The sequence below is a fragment of the Centruroides sculpturatus genome, unplaced genomic scaffold (genome assembly GCF_000671375.1).
Source record: "Centruroides sculpturatus isolate CEXI.00-Female unplaced genomic scaffold, Cexi_2.0 scaffold566, whole genome shotgun sequence".
In the NCBI taxonomy this organism is placed as follows: domain Eukaryota; kingdom Metazoa; phylum Arthropoda; class Arachnida; order Scorpiones; family Buthidae; genus Centruroides; species Centruroides sculpturatus.
In genome coordinates, this window is record NW_019384873.1 from 287,087 (window position 1) to 308,052 (window position 20,966).

The 20,966-nt window shown below is 28.9% G+C and overlaps 1 protein-coding gene across 1 annotated transcript in view; it reads left to right on the plus strand.

Moving 5' to 3' along the window:
* LOC111630918 (integrator complex subunit 7-like) overlaps nucleotides 1-20,752 on the plus strand; it is a 57,948-nt gene extending 37,196 nt beyond the window's left edge. Inside the window, exons 15-21 of the mRNA XM_023375077.1 lie at nucleotides 1,162-1,356; nucleotides 1,438-1,541; nucleotides 3,955-4,023; nucleotides 14,330-14,483; nucleotides 14,567-14,665; nucleotides 14,771-14,962; nucleotides 20,443-20,752. Coding sequence (XP_023230845.1) covers nucleotides 1,162-1,356; nucleotides 1,438-1,541; nucleotides 3,955-4,023; nucleotides 14,330-14,483; nucleotides 14,567-14,665; nucleotides 14,771-14,962; nucleotides 20,443-20,685 — 1,056 coding nt within the window. The 3' untranslated portion in view covers nucleotides 20,686-20,752. The remainder of the gene's footprint in view (nucleotides 1-1,161; nucleotides 1,357-1,437; nucleotides 1,542-3,954; nucleotides 4,024-14,329; nucleotides 14,484-14,566; nucleotides 14,666-14,770; nucleotides 14,963-20,442) is intronic.
* The last annotated feature ends 214 nt before the right edge of the window (nucleotides 20,753-20,966 follow it).

The window sequence follows — 20,966 nt, forward strand, 5'->3', positions numbered from 1 at the left end:
AAGATTAAGATTATTAGATTATAGCCGATCTTACCCGTTTTATCAAGTGCAAGAATGTCCCTTCTCTTCTAAGATTAATTAGAAAATTTTTAGATATCTGCTTACCACACCGGGATAACAATAATTAAGACTAACTGCAACCACTAACCAGTGCATAGTACCACTAAGTGATTAATAAATGTTTTTGTAACTCTTTGTGGTTTCTTCTTCAGGTTTACTAAATTCGAAAAATAAGCTGGATCTTCCAGAATCATTCATAAATATAAATTCAAACATAAAATCGAACATTAAGACGAAAAGTTCGAATAAAGCAAACTTATGTGCATGCACTCTTCATGTCAACTTTATATATGAAATACTCGTATACACGCATGCCACCTATCATAGGATAAATGTACTATGCCAGAAACCTTTATGGGAGTATATTAAACAACTTCCCAAAGTTTTGTGGCAATTGGATAAATGGTGTGGTAATGCATAAAGGACACACAGACATACATTCATTTTTATATATATAGATGTGACAGCAACATCATGTCATCTTTTTTCTTATCTAACAAGGAATCATTAATAAAATTCTAAGATTGATTACCCACACAAAAAATCCCCTTTTATTGGTTCAATTTACAATTTCAATTCCATTTTGACTAAGTGACTCAGTTGCCAGTCAAAAATTCATTACTATAATTTTTGTAATTTTTCCTCAAAGTGATCAGTTGATAAATCTTTTACAACAGTTCCCTCAGTCTACATTCACATCAATCATAGACAATCAAGAAATCAGGTGAGATAATTTGTAATTCTCTCCTTCCTTACATTCAATGAATATAAAATGTCAGAAGTCAAGACTAAAATATAAAGATTTTATGAAGATTGTTGGAAGTGTAAAATGTTGAGTTAGTAGAATAAGTATTTCATACTTCTGTAAAAGAGTGTTGTCACTTTCTGTCACCATCTATGTGACACTTTGACTAAGGTGTGTCACATAGTCCAATGCTGGGGTTTGCAACATCTGCTGCTTGGGATGGCAGTTACTTTACAAAGTGTAGAAACTTCAGAAGACCTAATATTAGACTTTTTGCAGATATAAGTTTGAAATTAACTATCTATATTTGTAATTATTAATAAATAAAATAATTCATAAAATTTTTATTTTGATAGGCAGCAACTTCTCCTCTTCATTCTCTGCTTTTTCAATGTGAATACATAAAACTAAGAAGTGAATTTTTACAAGCTCATCTTCAACTATTAGATTCATCCTCATGCATTAAGACTTCCCCTCCACCGGCAATAGCCGCTGCAGTTGCTATTGCCGCAAGAGACGAGCTACAAAAATCTGGTCGTGTGGTCACTCAAGTAATGTCATTTGTTTTTATTTATTAAAATTTTTAAATATTTAATATAATTGGTGTAATAATTTATCAAATGTATGTTTAGTTAAGAAAATGTGCCAAAGAATTTAGAGGTCTTGCAGAACAGTATGGAGTAATTTATCAGTCAGTATTTGATGCTGATCCCAAAACACTCAGCAATATCCAAATGTATCCTTTCCTTATATAACAATCCTGAGCTTAGAAGGAGCTCTATGGTAGATATTCTAATTATCTTAGCCGGGGTGATCCTTTCTAAGATAATTAACAAAACTGTATCAAACTGTTATATGTTATATAACTGACTTATAGATGCTTCTGTAAAGAGATAGAATAGTTTATGATTAACATACAAGACCAGGTCACAAATACTAGAAACTACAGAAAGCATATTTTAAAGGACATAGCACTTAAGGTGACATTTGTAGGAAATACTCCATCATGCACAAAACTACACAACACATCATATCAGCTTGCAAACTTTTAACACAAACTGACTATTTACATCAACATAACCAAATAGAAAATATAATATATCAAAAGCTTGCATACAAACACAAACTACTACATACTCGGGAACCATACTACAAATACACTTCAGATGGTAATAAAAACCAACACACAAAACACACTATGACTGGTCATATTATATTTTGTGTTCACAGACAAAACAATATGAATCTTCTTTACAGAAGAGAATATGCTTAAATTATATTAAATAACTTGAACATTTAAACATTTAATTTATTAACATATTGTTTAATCTCACTGATAATACAAATAAATTAATAATTACTTAATATACAATGTGATTCACTGGTGATGTTCAGTAGTTTTTTCTTGGAGATCATTAGAGATAAGAAGATGGAACTAATAGAGCAGACAGGTAATTTTGATGATGTTGGATGACCTTGAAAATTACATTTTTGAGATGCAGAACAAAAGACAATTTTTTGTAAATTATAAGAGGAGTGCTTTTGAGCCATTAGTATGCAACAAAATAAATATCTTCTGTAATAGGTCATATTTTCTTAAATCTAACAGTTTTAAAGATATTGACCATTTTTTTTCTAAAAAACTGATTTCTCTTTTTCTTGAAAGTTTTTATGCTGGGAACTAAGTTTATCAGTTTATTTATAAAATTAGTCCCCCTGTCTGCTCTATAAAGTTGGTTATTAGTCCCATCTTCTTATCGCTAATGGTTTCTGAGAAAAACTATATGATAGAAACATGATAGTAACAAGCAATTATTTATTGTGACATCATCCCAATGCTGGGCTGCAATTTTTAATTTATATAATTTAAAATACATGCACTCCACCTCAAATTAGTAGTGGCTTGCTCCCATACATCATACTTTCCTTTAACAACAGAGCAATGTCAGTCATCTATCTAACTCCTTTTGGAAGAAAATTTTTGAATTGGATTAACATGACTTCCAGTTTGCATCAGAAGTTTGTGTATATTTAATCAGGGCCTCCTACCCCTAAGGTCTCCATATCTGGTCTTGTCTTTCATTTATCTAACTCCATTCTAGAGATTAAGGAAAGACAGGTGGACGACAGTGGGAATTTATAGATCTACAATTTTTTCAAATTGCAGCCCAATGAAAGTACATTTCAAAATTTACTTAAATTAGATACTGAAAATGTCTACCTTCTTGGTGTATACAGCAATTTATTCTTCTAGGAAAGGCATTTAATACATTTCATAATTTAAATCTATTAATTTTATGAGAACTTTCCTGAGTTCTGATTATGTTTTTTTGTAGAAAGATGCTGAAAGTAAACCATTTCTTTAATTTAATTGGTCTTCATGAAGACGGGCATAAAGATTTACAGTCTGTGAGTAATTTTGGTGAAATGCACCTAAATCCATTGACATATCAAATGCTTCTCCATTTGAATAATCCATTTTAATGAAATAGAGAAAACAAGTAAATACACAAAAATGAAAAAGATCATTCCAAAAAAAGACACTCCTTCATGCCTTTGAAAAAGTAGCAAAGAATTCAATTTATTCAAAGCCTGCTTGTTCAATTATCTGATACAATAAGATAAAGAATGAAAATGGATAAACTTAGTTTCCAACATAGAAACTTTCATAAAAGAAGAAATTAGATTTTTAGAAGAAATTGGTCAATAACTTGAAAACCATTAGGTTTAAGAAAGTGTGACATATAAAAGGTGTGTATTTATTTTGTTACACAATATCCATATAATGGGTCAAAAGCACCTCTTAAAATGTAAAATTACTCTATTTTGTTTTGTATTTCAAAACTATTGATTTTCAAGGTCATGCAAGGTCACCAAAATTATCCCTCATATTGATTATACCCATGTTCCTATCTCTAATGATTTCCAAGAAAAACTACTGAATGCCACAAATGAATCACCCTGTATATCTTATATATTTATTAAAATAATTATTTTGATTTTAACAATTAAGTAAAATGTGAAACAATTTAAAATTTATATTTTTTGTATTTGTGATTGAGAAATTAATTTTGTTTTTATTTCTGAAAATCCAGTTTAAATTAATAATTTCATATAAAGGCTTATTTATTTTTAACATTTTAAATCAGATTGCAACAAAGTTGTCTTTTATCTGCTCAAGCAATAGAAAGATTAGTTCAACATAATCATGGATTAAGGTATAGTATTATTGTTTTTACAGAAACTTTTCTATTATTATTGATATTGGTATTTTTAAATTTAAATAATGTTTTACCGATGATGATAATAGATAGTAGATTTAATGTTGTTCTATACTATAGTTTCATCACAAAATTATTTCTTGCTGTGCAGAAACTAAACACTGTGATTGATAATTTTGCTATGCAAACAAATCTTTATTAGCAAAGAGGAAAAATTTTGTTACATAGATAATGTACAGTTACATATTTTAAGTAACATTCAATACACCTACATTAATTACTTTATAACATATTCTTGGACTTTTTCAACAATTTTTTTATCACAATTAATCCAATAAATTTATCGAAAGGAAGTGTATAGGTTTTATAATTCTGTCTCAAATAACTTATTTTGGTTGTCTGAATTATTTATATTATTTCTTGCAACAACACTACATTACAAATGTAAAGTTATGAAAGCTTATACATTACTTCATCAGTATTAAAGGCAATTATATAAATTGTAGAGATAATTTTTTTTAAGATTATTTAGAATGATTCTAAAATTTTGAGGTGCACTGCACTGGAACATCTATGGTATACTTTATGTTTCACGTATATCCGAAAGTCCTTCACAATCCTGTAGCAGGTGAGACACTGAAAAGTCTTTTGAACCACACCAACAATACTGTGTACCTGAAAACCAATAAATAAATAGATTTTCTGTTAAGTTGTATGAATGATGGTAAGATTTTATTAAATTTAGTTTGCCATAGTTGGGTAGACTTTAATTTTCTACTTCACTTAATTATTTTTTGATGCAGAAAAGATATATTATCATTACTCTTGAATTTTAATTGGTAGTAGAATTTATTATTCATTTTAAAAAGAAAGGAAAAACCAAATACAATTGGTTTCATGATGGATGGCATAACCAATATGTTCTTTCTAATTGAAGTAATCTTCAAAGAAAATAAACATAAAATTGCTCCAATCTGTATAAATAGTCAATCCTAGACTGGGCTTGCATAATAATTGGATTTATCAACAACTTGTATAATTTATTACGTAAGTGTGGATTTGATATTTTTAAAGTCGAACATAAATATAGCAGGTTATCAATTGCTATCTTCACCTGATTATTTATCAATAATTTTGAAACATGTTATTTAAAACTAATATTCCAGTCAAAGGTCACTCCACCCCTAAGGTCTCCATATCTGGTCTTGTCTTTCATTTATCTAACTCCATTCTAGAGATTAAGGAAAGACAGGTGGACGACAGTGGGAATTTATAGATCTACAATTTTTTCAAATTGCAGCCCAATGAAAGTACATTTCAAAATTTACTTAAATTAGATACTGAAAATGTCTACCTTCTTGGTGTATACAGCAATTTATTCTTCTAGGAAAGGCATTTAATACATTTCATAATTTAAATCTATTAATTTTATGAGAACTTTCCTGAGTTCTGATTATGTTTTTTTGTAGAAAGATGCTGAAAGTAAACCATTTCTTTAATTTAATTGGTCTTCATGAAGACGGGCATAAAGATTTACAGTCTGTGAGTAATTTTGGTGAAATGCACCTAAATCCATTGACATATCAAATGCTTCTCCATTTGAATAATCCATTTTAATGAAATAGAGAAAACAAGTAAATACACAAAAATGAAAAAGATCATTCCAAAAAAAGACACTCCTTCATGCCTTTGAAAAAGTAGCAAAGAATTCAATTTATTCAAAGCCTGCTTGTTCAATTATCTGATACAATAAGATAAAGAATGAAAATGGATAAACTTAGTTTCCAACATAGAAACTTTCATAAAAGAAGAAATTAGATTTTTAGAAGAAATTGGTCAATAACTTGAAAACCATTAGGTTTAAGAAAGTGTGACATATAAAAGGTGTGTATTTATTTTGTTACACAATATCCATATAATGGGTCAAAAGCACCTCTTAAAATGTAAAATTACTCTATTTTGTTTTGTATTTCAAAACTATTGATTTTCAAGGTCATGCAAGGTCACCAAAATTATCCCTCATATTGATTATACCCATGTTCCTATCTCTAATGATTTCCAAGAAAAACTACTGAATGCCACAACTGAATCACCCTGTATATCTTATATATTTATTAAAATAATTATTTTGATTTTAACAATTAAGTAAAATGTGAAACAATTTAAAATTTATATTTTTTGTATTTGTGATTGAGAAATTAATTTTGTTTTTATTTCTGAAAATCCAGTTTAAATTAATAATTTCATATAAAGGCTTATTTATTTTTAACATTTTAAATCAGATTGCAACAAAGTTGTCTTTTATCTGCTCAAGCAATAGAAAGATTAGTTCAACATAATCATGGATTAAGGTATAGTATTATTGTTTTTACAGAAACTTTTCTATTATTATTGATATTGGTATTTTTAAATTTAAATAATGTTTTACCGATGATGATAATAGATAGTAGATTTAATGTTGTTCTATACTATAGTTTCATCACAAAATTATTTCTTGCTGTGCAGAAACTAAACACTGTGATTGATAATTTTGCTATGCAAACAAATCTTTATTAGCAAAGAGGAAAAATTTTGTTACATAGATAATGTACAGTTACATATTTTAAGTAACATTCAATACACCTACATTAATTACTTTATAACATATTCTTGGACTTTTTCAACAATTTTTTTATCACAATTAATCCAATAAATTTATCGAAAGGAAGTGTATAGGTTTTATAATTCTGTCTCAAATAACTTATTTTGGTTGTCTGAATTATTTATATTATTTCTTGCAACAACACTACATTACAAATGTAAAGTTATGAAAGCTTATACATTACTTCATCAGTATTAAAGGCAATTATATAAATTGTAGAGATAATTTTTTTTAAGATTATTTAGAATGATTCTAAAATTTTGAGGTGCACTGCACTGGAACATCTATGGTATACTTTATGTTTCACGTATATCCGAAAGTCCTTCACAATCCTGTAGCAGGTGAGACACTGAAAAGTCTTTTGAACCACACCAACAATACTGTGTACCTGAAAACCAATAAATAAATAGATTTTCTGTTAAGTTGTATGAATGATGGTAAGATTTTATTAAATTTAGTTTGCCATAGTTGGGTAGACTTTAATTTTCTACTTCACTTAATTATTTTTTGATGCAGAAAAGATATATTATCATTACTCTTGAATTTTAATTGGTAGTAGAATTTATTATTCATTTTAAAAAGAAAGGAAAAACCAAATACAATTGGTTTCATGATGGATGGCATAACCAATATGTTCTTTCTAATTGAAGTAATCTTCAAAGAAAATAAACATAAAATTGCTCCAATCTGTATAAATAGTCAATCCTAGACTGGGCTTGCATAATAATTGGATTTATCAACAACTTGTATAATTTATTACGTAAGTGTGGATTCGATATTTTTAAAGTCGAACATAAATATAGCAGGTTATCAATTGCTATCTTCACCTGATTATTTATCAATAATTTTGAAACATGTTATTTAAAACTAATATTCCAGTCAAAGGTCACTCCTAAATAGTTAATTTTTTAAAATTTTTGGAGAGGTGTATTGTCAAGCTAAATTTTAGATTTTTTTTGTGATACTTTACTATTATTGTGGAAAATAACTATCTTTGTTTTGTTAGGATTTATTGTTAGGTGAAATAATTTGAGATATGAATTTAACTGATTAACTTTTTTCTGCAAGGAAACTTTGGTTGGTGTCACAATAGTTAAATCGTCCACAAATAGAATATAATGAATATTACTGTTAAGTTGATCAATTCAAATTAAATAATAATTAAATAAATATGGCAAGGGTGGATCACCTCGAAGGAAGGGGATAAGTTATTTCCTTGTATAATTTTTATATTATATTCCGAGAATAATTTTGATACTAATGAAGAAAATTTTTCTCCTGCTCCCCTAGCTCTTAAGTTGTACACTAGTAAAGCTTTTTGAAGGTTTTTAGAATGTCACTATACTATCAAAGGCTTTCTGAATGTTTATGAAAGCTGTGTATAATTTTCTATGCTTTGTAGTTAGATGTAATTGTATTAACAACAATAGTGAAGTTGAGGCCAAAGTTTTAAACGCGAAAATGTGTACATCGGACGTTCAGGTTTTTGTGTTTAAAACTTCGGCCTCAACCTTGCTAGTAACAAAAAAGTTGCTGATTTTGTACTTCTACTTCTTGTATATGTATATTGAAATTTTGATTCTATGCTCATTGTCCATTGCTGAAATTTTTTTTGTCATTATTACCATAAAGCATTTTCTGAGTTGAAAGAAGAGCTACTAGTCTGTAATTATTAGGGGATAATTTATTTCCCCTTTTGAATAACATAACAAGCCAGACTGAGTTCCATGAAATTGGGTATGAGGTTGCATCATACATTGAATTAAATAAATCTAGTACAGTAGAGCATCGTTTATCCAAATCAATTTATGGGGTTGNTTTTACTGTTATTGTTTTGTTAGGATTTATTGTTAGGTGAAATAATTTGAGATATGAATTTAACTGATTAACTTTTTTCTGCAAGGAAACTTTGGTTGGTGTCACAATAGTTAAATCGTCCACAAATAGAATATAATGAATATTACTGTTAAGTTGATCAATTCAAATTAAATAATAATTAAATAAATATGGCAAGGGTGGATCACCTCGAAGGAAGGGGATAAGTTATTTCCTTGTATAATTTTTATATTATATTCCGAGAATAATTTTGATACTAATGAAGAAAATTTTTCTCCTGCTCCCCTAGCTCTTAAGTTGTACACTAGTAAAGCTTTTTGAAGGTTTTTAGAATGTCACTATACTATCAAAGGCTTTCTGAATGTTTATGAAAGCTGTGTATAATTTTCTATGCTTTGTAGTTAGATGTAATTGTATTAACAACAATAGTGAAGTTGAGGCCAAAGTTTTAAACGCGAAAATGTGTACATCGGACGTTCAGGTTTTTGTGTTTAAAACTTCGGCCTCAACCTTGCTAGTAACAAAAAAGTTGCTGATTTTGTACTTCTACTTCTTGTATATGTATATTGAAATTTTGATTCTATGCTCATTGTCCATTGCTGAAATTTTTTTGTCATTATTACCATAAAGCATTTTCTGAGTTGAAAGAAGAGCTACTAGTCTGTAATTATTAGGGGATAATTTATTTCCCCTTTTGAATAACATAACAAGCCAGACTGAGTTCCATGAAATTGGGTATGAGGTTGCATCATACATTGAATTAAATAAATCTAGTACAGTAGAGCATCGTTTATCCAAATCAATTTATGGGGTTGTTCGGATAACTTATTTTTCGGATAAATGATTATGTACGAAAAAATATATTAACCTATCCCATGTTGAAATTTTTCTCTGTTGCATGTCTCTTTGCATTGAATTTTCATCAATGTTAAGCCTAACGTAAATTTTTAAAAATAATAATCATGACTATTGTATCGTTAAAAATTATTTCTTTATTTTGTACAAGCGAAATAAATATATTGAAAAATATAAACAAAAAAATTATATTTCGGAAGTTAATCTAGTATCAAAAATGTTCAATTCAGCACGATACAGTCCGACTGGAACGCTTTTGGTTAACCGATGTTTTGGTTTATCAGCTTTCGGATAAACAATGCTCTACTGTAGCTCCTTTCTTGCAAATAAGGAAGTAGTTTAAGAAATTTGGTTGGAATATTATCTCTACCAGGCGATGATTTGATTCGTGTCTTGTAGCTCTTCTAATGTGATTTAAAATCACATTAGAAGAGCTACAAGACACAAATCAAATCATCGCCTGGTAGAGATAATATTCCAACCAAATTTCTTAAACTACTTCCTTATGTTGTTGATCGAATGAGTCCAAATGGTTGTTATGGGTAGCAGCATTAATTAAGAATGGTTGGATAGGTGTAATTATGGGAAAATGCTGATATTAACTTTGACACAAGGAAAAACTTCTAACTGAAGAACTATTGCCAAAATTATTTTAAAATGAAATTTACATATTGTTGTCCAGAATAATTTACTGTTCCTACACTCATTGATCAAAGTAGATTTCAGATTTCTGAAATGTCTTTTCTTTTTGGCTTTAAGCAGTACTATAAGTTTGTTTAACTTTCATATAATTCATAAAATAGTATCATTTGAGTCCTTTCTGAATAATTTTAGGTTTTGCTGTTTTAATAATTTCATCTTGTAGCAAACAAAATCAAACCAGGTTTCTAGAACTTATGAGAAATTTATGCTTCATTCTTTATTTGTATATATTCATTCATTAATTATCCCATGACTATATAAATTTCACCACAGAACCATTTATTTCAGGAAGGTGATTAAATTGGTTCTCTATTTTGCTGAAATATCTTAAAAATCAGTTTCTCTTTTGGTAACTATTATTAAGGTTATTTATCTTTTTTTGAGTATACATAAGGAATTTTGCTATCAAAGAAAAATGATCAGAGGCATCATAAGTTGTTATAGTAAATTCCATACACAAATCCAACAGGAACTCAGTGCATATTGTAAAGTTGATTGTCCTACTGAATACACCTGCATAATGCAATGGGAAATCTACAGTCATGTACTTATTAAATGGCCATATAAACATTTCATGATCTATTGTTGAGTTTATTAAATTTTGGCCTAGTCTGTTGGTGTGTATGTCTTTTGAGTATCAAATATTTTGTATTAGTTTGTTGTTTGGACCATTACAATAAGAATAACTCTTGTATAGCTGAAATGAATGAAAGTCCTCCAATAAAAGGGCCTACAGTGTGATAGGCTGCCATGACTATATTGATTTAAAAACTCCTTTTAGTATATATAAATAATCTGGAGGATTATAAGCAACCAACAAAATAATGAGTTTCCTTAGATTCTCAAATTCTGTGTTAATCACTAAAATTAAAAGCATTATAAAGTTATTCGATTTGTTAATTTGAAAAATTTTGTATAAATTCTTTTTTATTAGGATACATATGCCTCCTTTTGGTTGACCTGGGCCTGTTGACTTCCAGGCCAGAATGCTTTCTATTAAATAGTCTTTAAATCAAATCAGACATATTTAAATGTTTGATTTTTAAAACAATTCCAAGATTATTCATGTTTCATTAAAGCAACAATATCTGTTTTAAGATTAAATTGGAAGGAATTATACAATATTTTGTTTTTTTAGACTCTGGCAATTCCAGTTTAGTACTGAGAGCATTTGATTTTTTTGTAGTTACTATTCTTGAGAAAGCATTCTGTGGTTGATTGTTTATCAGCTTGAATGCTTTGGTAGGAGGTAGGGTATCTTCACATTAACCAACTGCTTTGTCCTGACCTATCAGCATAAAATCATTATGTAGTTTAATTCGTTGATTTTGTTTTTTCATTTTGTTGTTTTTTCTTAATAAAGGCAGTAAAAAATTGATCCCGAACTTGATTACTTTTAAATGTAAGTCTTATGATTGAGTTGGTTGTCTTGGTTAATTGAACTATATCCAGATTGTCCTCCATTGACTCTAGGCCCAGAGTTTGCATCATAAAATTTTGAATTTCTAATTTAGAAATATTTTTTGAAGGGGAGTAGTCATATAAAATTAAATTATTTTGATGAAAACTATTAATAAGAGAGTCCATTTTAAATTGCATGAATTCCTTTTCCATTTTTTGAAATTGTTCATTAGATTCTCAAATACATTCATGTATCAAGTCAAGGTCGTCTTTTATAGAAAGTGTGAGATTGGGGGGTTCCAGGTTTACCCTCGCTCACTACAGGATTAATAAAGAATGATATTGGGAAAAGATTGTTAAAATCCTTCCTCTTGTCAAGGTCCTGACACCAGTTAAACTAATTCTCATCCTAACTTGCAGTTGAATTAAATCAATTTCCAAGTGGTCCAAAATACTTTCAAGAATGACCAGAACTTAGGAGGGTATACTTAGCAGGTTTCCATGGGAAAGACAATCGAGTTTGGCACTTAGACAGATTTGATTATAATGAGAATTATTTATTTAAACATTAAATAACGATAAACTTAAATGAACTAATCAAAGAAATAACTATACAAAAATAAATGGAGAGGTTCTACAATCTAACCTCTAAACTATTAAATAACTTGATATTTTTTGATTAGAGAGAGTTTACAATAATTATCAATTTGTTACCTGTTTACATACATTCAAGATGATGAAGGTGTTGAGAACATTAACAACATTTAGAGATGGAGAGTAGGGATTTTGTTAAATCGACGATTCGGCACTTGGCAAGGGCGTCAAATAAGAGCAAGAATTATGGCTAATGCATGACTTAAGCATGTGTCTAAAGGGTAACTAAAGCATGATGAAAACCCTGTTTGAAGCTGACTCTTCACCTTATATACTCATTGGTCCACCAATGGTATAGTTTGAATATCATGCCATATTTCTGACTTGAGGAGGAAGTCAGGCATTTTTTGGCCAATAGTCAAGTGAGGCATCAAACTCAACTATCAGTTTTTGAAAGAACTACATTGCTTCTCTCTATGATTCAGAGGAAGTACTTCCTTTAACAAAGATAGATAATTTTTCTATCATCTTGATTTAAAATTACACTTAAAAATATTAACTTTATTTAAAACATTAAAATATCCCTTTTTAACTCCAGGTTCTCACAAATGAATTTGGTTAAACAGTCTAGAAGTGTTAATTAAATCTTTAATTGAAGTGTTTGTCGGTTCACTCGAATTTGTTAATGAAGTAGAACATAAAAGTTTTTGCTCACCTGATAGTTTTTGTGGGCTCTGTAGATCTTTTTCTCTTCAAGAGTTAGTAGCAGCTGTAGATGATCCTTGTGAGTCATTATCTGTAGGCAAATTGAAATTTGTTATTAGTTTGGTATTGGCTGGGTTGGTCCTTTCTGTTACATGATTTAGTTTAACTTGTTGGTCTTCCACATTTTACTGGTAAATGTTGCATAGGACTATAATTGACAGAGTGATACCTAATCTATGAAATAATTAATATTAAAGTAATACTTTTGCCTTTATTAATTTAAGTGGGTTTGTAAATCAATGGCTTACTGATTTTCTTCTTATCATTTAAGCTCAATGTGAAAAGCACTAACCACAATAGTTGTGACACACCCCTCTCATAGCAAAATTATTTTACTACATCAAAAATATTTTAATGATAATCAAATAAAGTAATCTTAAACAGCTTATGTAGAGCTTTGTTATTTTTCAAAACAATATGGTTTATCCAAGTGGAATAATTTACTCATGATATTGCTAGTGGTAAAAACTGTTTATAAACTTTTTTAAATAAGTCTAATGCTTACAGTGTGTATAATTCTAGAAATAATACAAATAATTAAGATACTGATAATCTTCACCATCTTGTTCATATCTTGTGATTTTTTAATACGCATTATCCAAAATTGTTCATATTGGAAGTCCATATCAACAAAATGTATTGCATAATACTTTTTACTTATCTTTCCTGCTATGATGAATTTTCTTCTCCATGAATATTACTATTTTCAGTGTAATTTGTTTAAATCTTATTAGCACATCAAAGCTACATTTTAAAGTGTAGCTATTTTAGTTCAGTCAAAATTACAGTAGGATTAATATTAATACTTATCCGCTATAAGTTATAATAATTAGTTTTTTTCTATTTAATATTTTCTGTACATTATTTTTGGAATCTGATACTGTTGTATTAAGTTAAAGGGATAGTTTGAAGCAAAACAAAGACCTCTGAAATACATTTCATGTTTGTATGTATAACTATTTCTATACTGTTAAAGATTTAATTTTGTTTATTAATTAACTTAATACATTTAATTATTTGAAAAAGTAAATCATAGCAATAAGATATGTACAAGATGAAGATTGTTAATATCTTGTTTTCTATTTTATCACTATTTTATAAAGCAAAAGTTATTTTTGTTTCTCTTAATCAATTTTCATATTCTCTCAACAACATTTTTTGTTTTTTTTATATATATTTCTTGTTTACAACTGCTTTTATTGCATATTGTTTGTGATGATTTTTGTGTCATATATTGACAGATATAGTTGTCATTTTAGAAGAATTTATAAAGAAATAGTTATGTTAAAGTTTATGCTTATGAAGACTGCTCTCTCTCTCTCTCTTTTCCAGAAAAAACAAGAGTATTAATCTTCTTATAGATATATATTAAATGGTTTATTAAATATCAGTTTAATTATTTTATACTTTTAATAATATTTTTTTTATATTACTAAGACAGTCAAATTTATAGTTTTTATCATAATATCAGATTTGATAAAACAAACATCTTTTTAAAAAATTTAACAGTTTATCAACTGGCTTAACAAATGAAGATATTTTAAATATAGAATGCACTCAACAAACCTTAGAAAACCAAAAAATTTTAGATGCTTGTCGCCGTTCTTCTGTTTATATAAGAGAGATTGGTTTTCAAGGAGATTATAGAATTATTGGCAGAAAGGTAATAATTATTTAAAATGTTAAAGTGAATAAAAAAAAAAATTTCAAATACTTATGAGTAATTTAATTTTAAAATCTTTTTAGGAAATTGATAATCTTTTACGTGTAAGCCACGAGTTAGCTCTTGTTCCTCTGTGTTTGCCTCGTTTATTTTTCCAAACTCTTCAATCTACTAGTATCAAAGTAAGTTTATCAGATTAAAGTTAAATAAATTTACATATAATTTTTATTCTGATAATTTTGGATCTTTGGATAAGTTTAAACTGATATAAATAAATTACTTTTTAGCTAGCCATATCTCCTCAACCTAAAGTAGCTGGAGATCCAATTTATATTTTAAATACTGCACATTTGGCAATTAAAGTGGAAGGAGTAGTTCAGCATGGAACACAACCGGGACTTTATCGCAAGGTTTCAAAAGTTACTCTGTTTGTTTCTTCTGTCCTTCAGTCGAGATCAATAGCAACTTCAGATATTAAAGTAAGTTTATATGTTATTAAAATATAAATTGAATATTGACAACAGTCTAATTTTTAAAGAATAATTTAATTTCTTCTAATGCTCTAAATGTTCTTCAATATACTAAACATTTTACCTTCAGAAGGTTCTTTTCTGTTTTTGTGAATGAAGTGCTTTGAATTATTGTAAAATTTAAACTGTTTTGTTCTTTTATCCAATCCAAAAAATTCAGAGTTTGAAGTTTTGAAGCAAACCTCAAACTTGGTGCTACCATTAAGTTTGTCAGTAATTGCTAAAGAATTGCATATTCCATACTCTATAATATATATTTATTAATATGTTTGGAAACAGTAAATAACCTATCTGAGTAATGAAAAAATGATAAGAACAACTGGTTACATCTAGGTATTGTAAATTTGCATTACTGATACAAAGTATTAAACTAAGAAGATAAGCTATACATTGAAGTATTCATAAAATATTACTTTGAAGTGATAAACTATATAAATATGTCTGCTTAAATACTTTTTCCTACATGCAGTTGTGCATTGATTCTCCATTAACACTTCCACAATTTTAGTAAACAAAACTGGCCTTTGAAAAACAATTGTGTATTGTAATAGATAAAATATCATTTTATACCATCACACAGTTGTGCATTGCATCCAAGACAGTCCATTTCTTTGTCCTTCAAGAGAACATTATTTGGAATCTCTTGTACCAAAAAATGTACAAGCTGTTGTCTGTAACTTTTTAAAAATGCTATTATGTATTGATCCAGAGACTATAAGATGCTTATTGGGTCTGGTGGGAGGAAGAACATTCTATTTAGCAAATTCAAGCCAATATTATGAGAAGAAACACTATTTAATTGAAAGCAAAATGTTCCTGTTTTGAGCTGCCGTTTTTCATTGCAGCATTTCAGTAATTCATAAAAAAATTTATTCTGTCATTCATGAATTTACATTATTCATATTATACAGGGTCTGAAAATTATCTGTTTAACTTTATCCTTTAATAAAATTTATGATTGCACATGGATTATTGAACAAGAATTTTTAGCTGTAGTTTCCAAAGTTTTTTCATTAAAGCAACAATGTTACAAACATTTGATATGTGCACTATTAATGAGTCACAAAATATCTGGTCACTACTCCATGTATGCTGCAACATTTCTTAATCAATTCAATACCAGCTGTGATTTGTGCTTTTAAATTGTCTGCATATTGTCATAAGATCTTTGACAAATCCCCAAAGAAAGAAATCAGAAGGTTTGATGTTGGGAGATCTAGCTAGCCAATGAATTACACCTCCACAACCAAAATAAAAATCTTTATACAGAAAAACTTAATAAGTTTCTCTGTAATATGACACATGCGAATTTTTAGATTTGGTTGAATGTCTACTATTAAAGACAGAAGTTGTACAGATAATTTTTGAACACCTGTACATTTATACATCATAAATAGGCTTCATTTATTTGCAAGGCAATTGACAAACACCTCAAATTGTAACAAGTATAAACAACCGAAGCGTACTCAGCAGAAAATAATAACTAAATCAACACCTGATCACTCACTGAGAGATTTATTATTAAAACAAACGTTTTCAATCCAATCAATAGATCATCCTCAGGTTAATTGGAACACTTCAAAAATAGAACAACAAGTTCAAAATACAAAATATAAATATTAATAACTGATAACATATATGCTATTGCTGTGTTTCCCCGAAAATAAGACATCCTCTGAAAATACGACTTAGCAGAGGTTTTGCTGAATTGCGAAATATAAGGCATCCCCCGAAAGTAAGACCTAGGAAAGTTTTTTTTTAGTCGTAACGGTCATCGACAAATGATTGAAAGTGGCCGTTGGCTTTTTGAAAGTACAGCCACTGATTAGTCAGCAGACAATCACAAGACTGCGGCTTGGGAATCACAGATTTGCATAACGTTACGGCTGGTGATTGCTAATTGGTCAGCCAGAAATCACGCCACATTACATTTGCATAATGCTATGGTTCAGTAAGCACTAATTGGTCGTCGAGCCCGATGTCAATGCTATGAAAAGGTTAAGTTGAAGCGAGAGTGGGAAGTCCACTCTAGCACAGAAACTTTGTAATTTCACTTCGGTTCGTGACTTCGGTTTTATTTAAGTTCAGTTCCACACGACCGGATATATGTCACTCTTGTCTAAGTTAGACTTGGGAATTTTTTTGTTCAACAATAAATATGAATTCTTCTTCATGGAAAAATAAGACATCATTTGAAAATTAGACGTAGCACATCTTTGAGAGCAAAAATTAATATAAGACACTGTCTTATTTTCGGGGAAACACGGTAATAGCCAACTAATGTTTGTAAATAATAAAATTAATACAAATGCTGCTAATATTAAAAATAAAATATAATAGTCAAATATAACAAACAAAGTGTTAATACTAAATATTAATATTGCTTACAACTATACAGAGTTTTTACTACAAATATTATTAAAGTTCCTGCTCTTATTTTAAGTTTTTAATTGCAAACTTCCAGGCTTTTGCAAACAAATTGCAAACTGAATTGAAAACGTTTGTTTTAATAATAAATCTCTCAGTGAGTGATCAGGTATTGATTTAGTTATTGTAACAAGTTTCATCCATTTTGGATCATGAATTTTGCTATAAGCAGTGGAAATAATTTTTGCTTCTGTTACCTTCCCTTATTTTGTTTTCTGCCATAGCATGATTTTCCTTGTATTTACAACAGTTCTGTCTCATCTGCATTAAAAATATTGTTTTCAGTATATGCCTCAAAGGTTGATCTCATCATCTCCAACCATTCTTGTGCTGCCTGAATGTTTACCAAACCTGATTTTCCAACAATGGAGCAAAAGTAAATGGAAAACTGTTCTTTGAATTGCTGTAACTGACTGAGTACTTGAAATTTGATATCCTTTTTTCTCTTAGCAGTGATCCACTTATTAGCATGTTATTACTTCTATTATAGAGCCACTCTTGCTAAAATTCTTCTTCCTCACTATGAACTGTTGTTTACTTTTAGCCAGATTTTGCAGTTTTCATTTTGTCACTGTTTTTAACCATGTGGATAATGTTGAGGCTGACATTTCAAATTATTTTGCTTCTCTTCTTCTCAGATGGCAGCAAGTTTTGTTGAAATTGAACGTTTATTTTGCTTTCTTTTTGCTGTCATATTTACAATTTGCATTTCTATAAGAGTGAAGTATATAATATTAAAGTATATTTGCTTCTTTTTTTAATGGTGTATAGTGGTTGGCATCTTCAGTAACCAAATGGTAAAATAATACAGTGTTTTGTAAGAATATAATGGATTATATACTTGATCTGATGAATACAATTACATTTCAAGTAACTAATGTTTGAATTGAAACCAACTGAATAACCAATAGTGATTGCTACATTTAAACTTCAGTTGTATTTGAATAGAGAGGTTGAGGCGCACGTTTTAAACGTGTAAACGTGTACGTGTGACGTTCGGCGCCGCTTTCCCGTAAGCCTAAAAGTTTGACGATGGTGTTTGAAATGTCGAGCGTGATTCCACCGACTATCCAAACACCATTGTCAAACTTTTAGGCTTACGGGAAAGCGGCGCCGAACGTACACGTACACGTTTACATGTTTAAAACGTGCGCCTCAACCTCTCTACTATCACATGTTAAAAAGATTAATTTTAAAACATAATTAAATTATTTACACATAGGTTCAATAACTAGCAAGCAGGAAGTATCTGTCAAAAAAAAAAATTGGAGGTTAAACTATGTTCAAGTAAAAGTACAACAATTTTGACTTATAAACTCAAATTAACATGTAAATCCGTATACCAGACTAACTGGGAATGCAAATGGCTTTGACTTATCATAGTTCAATGTAAATATATTTATACAGTGGAATTTATTATGTATTAAAACTACAGCTTCTTGACACTTAAAAATTTAATCCAAAAGAAAAAGTTGCCTTGTTTTATAGTAAAATATAACAAGATAGATAAAAACATGTAGTAAAATATGAGACTAAAATTTCTAGTTTTGCATAATTTTTTTAAAATGTTCATGCATTTAATTTATTTCAAGTTTGAACAATAGAACAGACAGTGTAAATATTGTATTTAGACACTCTTCATAAACTTGTATAACACTCAAGACAAGAAAACAACTGAAATAAATTCCAGCCGAAATGTTTAACACAATTGACTAATGTTTTCTGCCACGTTAATAGGGCAACTTTGGGTCAGATGACAAACCCATAGAGTTTGATGTTTGACATTAGAATGTTTAGGTGTTATGAATTTTATCAGTTTATGTTATTTGATTTGAGGCCAAAAATGTTTATCAGTTGCATTAAATATTTATTTCTGCTGGAATTTATTATAGTTGTCTTCTGGTATTATAATAAATACTTGTATGTTAGTATTAATAATACAAAACTATGTTAATTCTATTAATTTATAATTGCAATCTTATCCAATACAACAGTGTTTCCCAAAGTGTGGTATATGTACCCCCAGGGGTATGGGAAGAGTTTAGTGGGGTACATGCTGCACCATGCTTTGGCTGCGCCTGGTGCAACAAGCAGTTTACTTCTTTTTGATTACAAACATAGAAAAATAATAAAAAAAAAACTTCATTACCTGTTAGTTGTTTTGCCGGGCACTGTAATTCTGTGCATTCCTCCACCCTATGGCCCAGACAAGTGTCACACAAAAACCTCCAGTATCTACACATTGAACTGTTACAGCACGCACATGTGTATTTTTAGCTTTTGTGCGATTTTTCTAATAAGAAAAGTTTGTTATGTGTTTTAGTATTAATAAAAAGCTAAAAATGCCGAATAAAGCAATTTTTCTGTAGATAGTTACTACAACTAACAATTCTTAGCAGAGAGTTACTTCGATAGTGCTTCTAGAAACACGAAAATGAGACCTAAAGTCCATATCACTGTATCTAGGAACAATATTATATAAACGATAATTTGGTACCTATATCTAGGACAAATTATGATGAACTGTCATCTCAACATAAAATTTATTAGGATCAATGAGAAGGATAAAATTGTTTATTTATAATATAACTTTTGTTTATTATTATTTTGTTTATGTACTAAAAAAGGAAAAAATAAATATATTTTGATTGTTATTAAAGTATATGCAAATTTTTTTTTTTTGACGACGGGTACTCAGCATTACGAAAATTATAGAAGGGGTACACAGATGTCGAAAGTTTGGGAAACACTGCAATACAATATATACAAATTTACTTTTGATATATAGAAGTTTTAAAGCTCACATTTTTTTTTTAAATTTAAACAATCTTATAATAATTAAATATGTTTTAATATGTTTCACTTATTTAATATCCATGATTAAATATTTAATAAATTTTATTTTTTAAGTTTTATTTGACGACCTTAATAGATATTGAAATAAACTATATAATTATAGTTTACGTAAATTTTAGATGAATAATTTTTGGTTTCACTTGCAGGTGACCCAAGAAACAAATAATTCTATGACACAAACGGTCACACCCCACAACGATTATTTTCAAGCTCAGTTTTTGTTAGCATTTTCTGTACCCGGATTACATTTAGTCACGGTGGAAGCGACGGTTATCGACGAGACGGAAGCACAATGGAAAACCGGTCCAAAAATGACACTTACCATCAAATCCCACGACGATAACAGCAATCAAAAAGCATCTAGAAGCACTTTCGGAACAAGATTTTAGAACAAAATCATTTTATAAGTTTTGTATGTTTATACATGTACATAAATAAAATAAATATACAATACAATACATATTTTGGATTTTTCAACAAATTACTCTGTATTATGTATATCCTAATATGTTTAATGTTTTATTAATGATAATATTGAATAAAATCTTTGAAATTTTTTAAATGTCTAAAATTTAAAAAATTAAATCTCTAAGATTTAAAAAATTTCAAAGATTTTTAATATCATTAATAAAAACTTATAATACAGTAGAATATAATACAGAACTAGAAC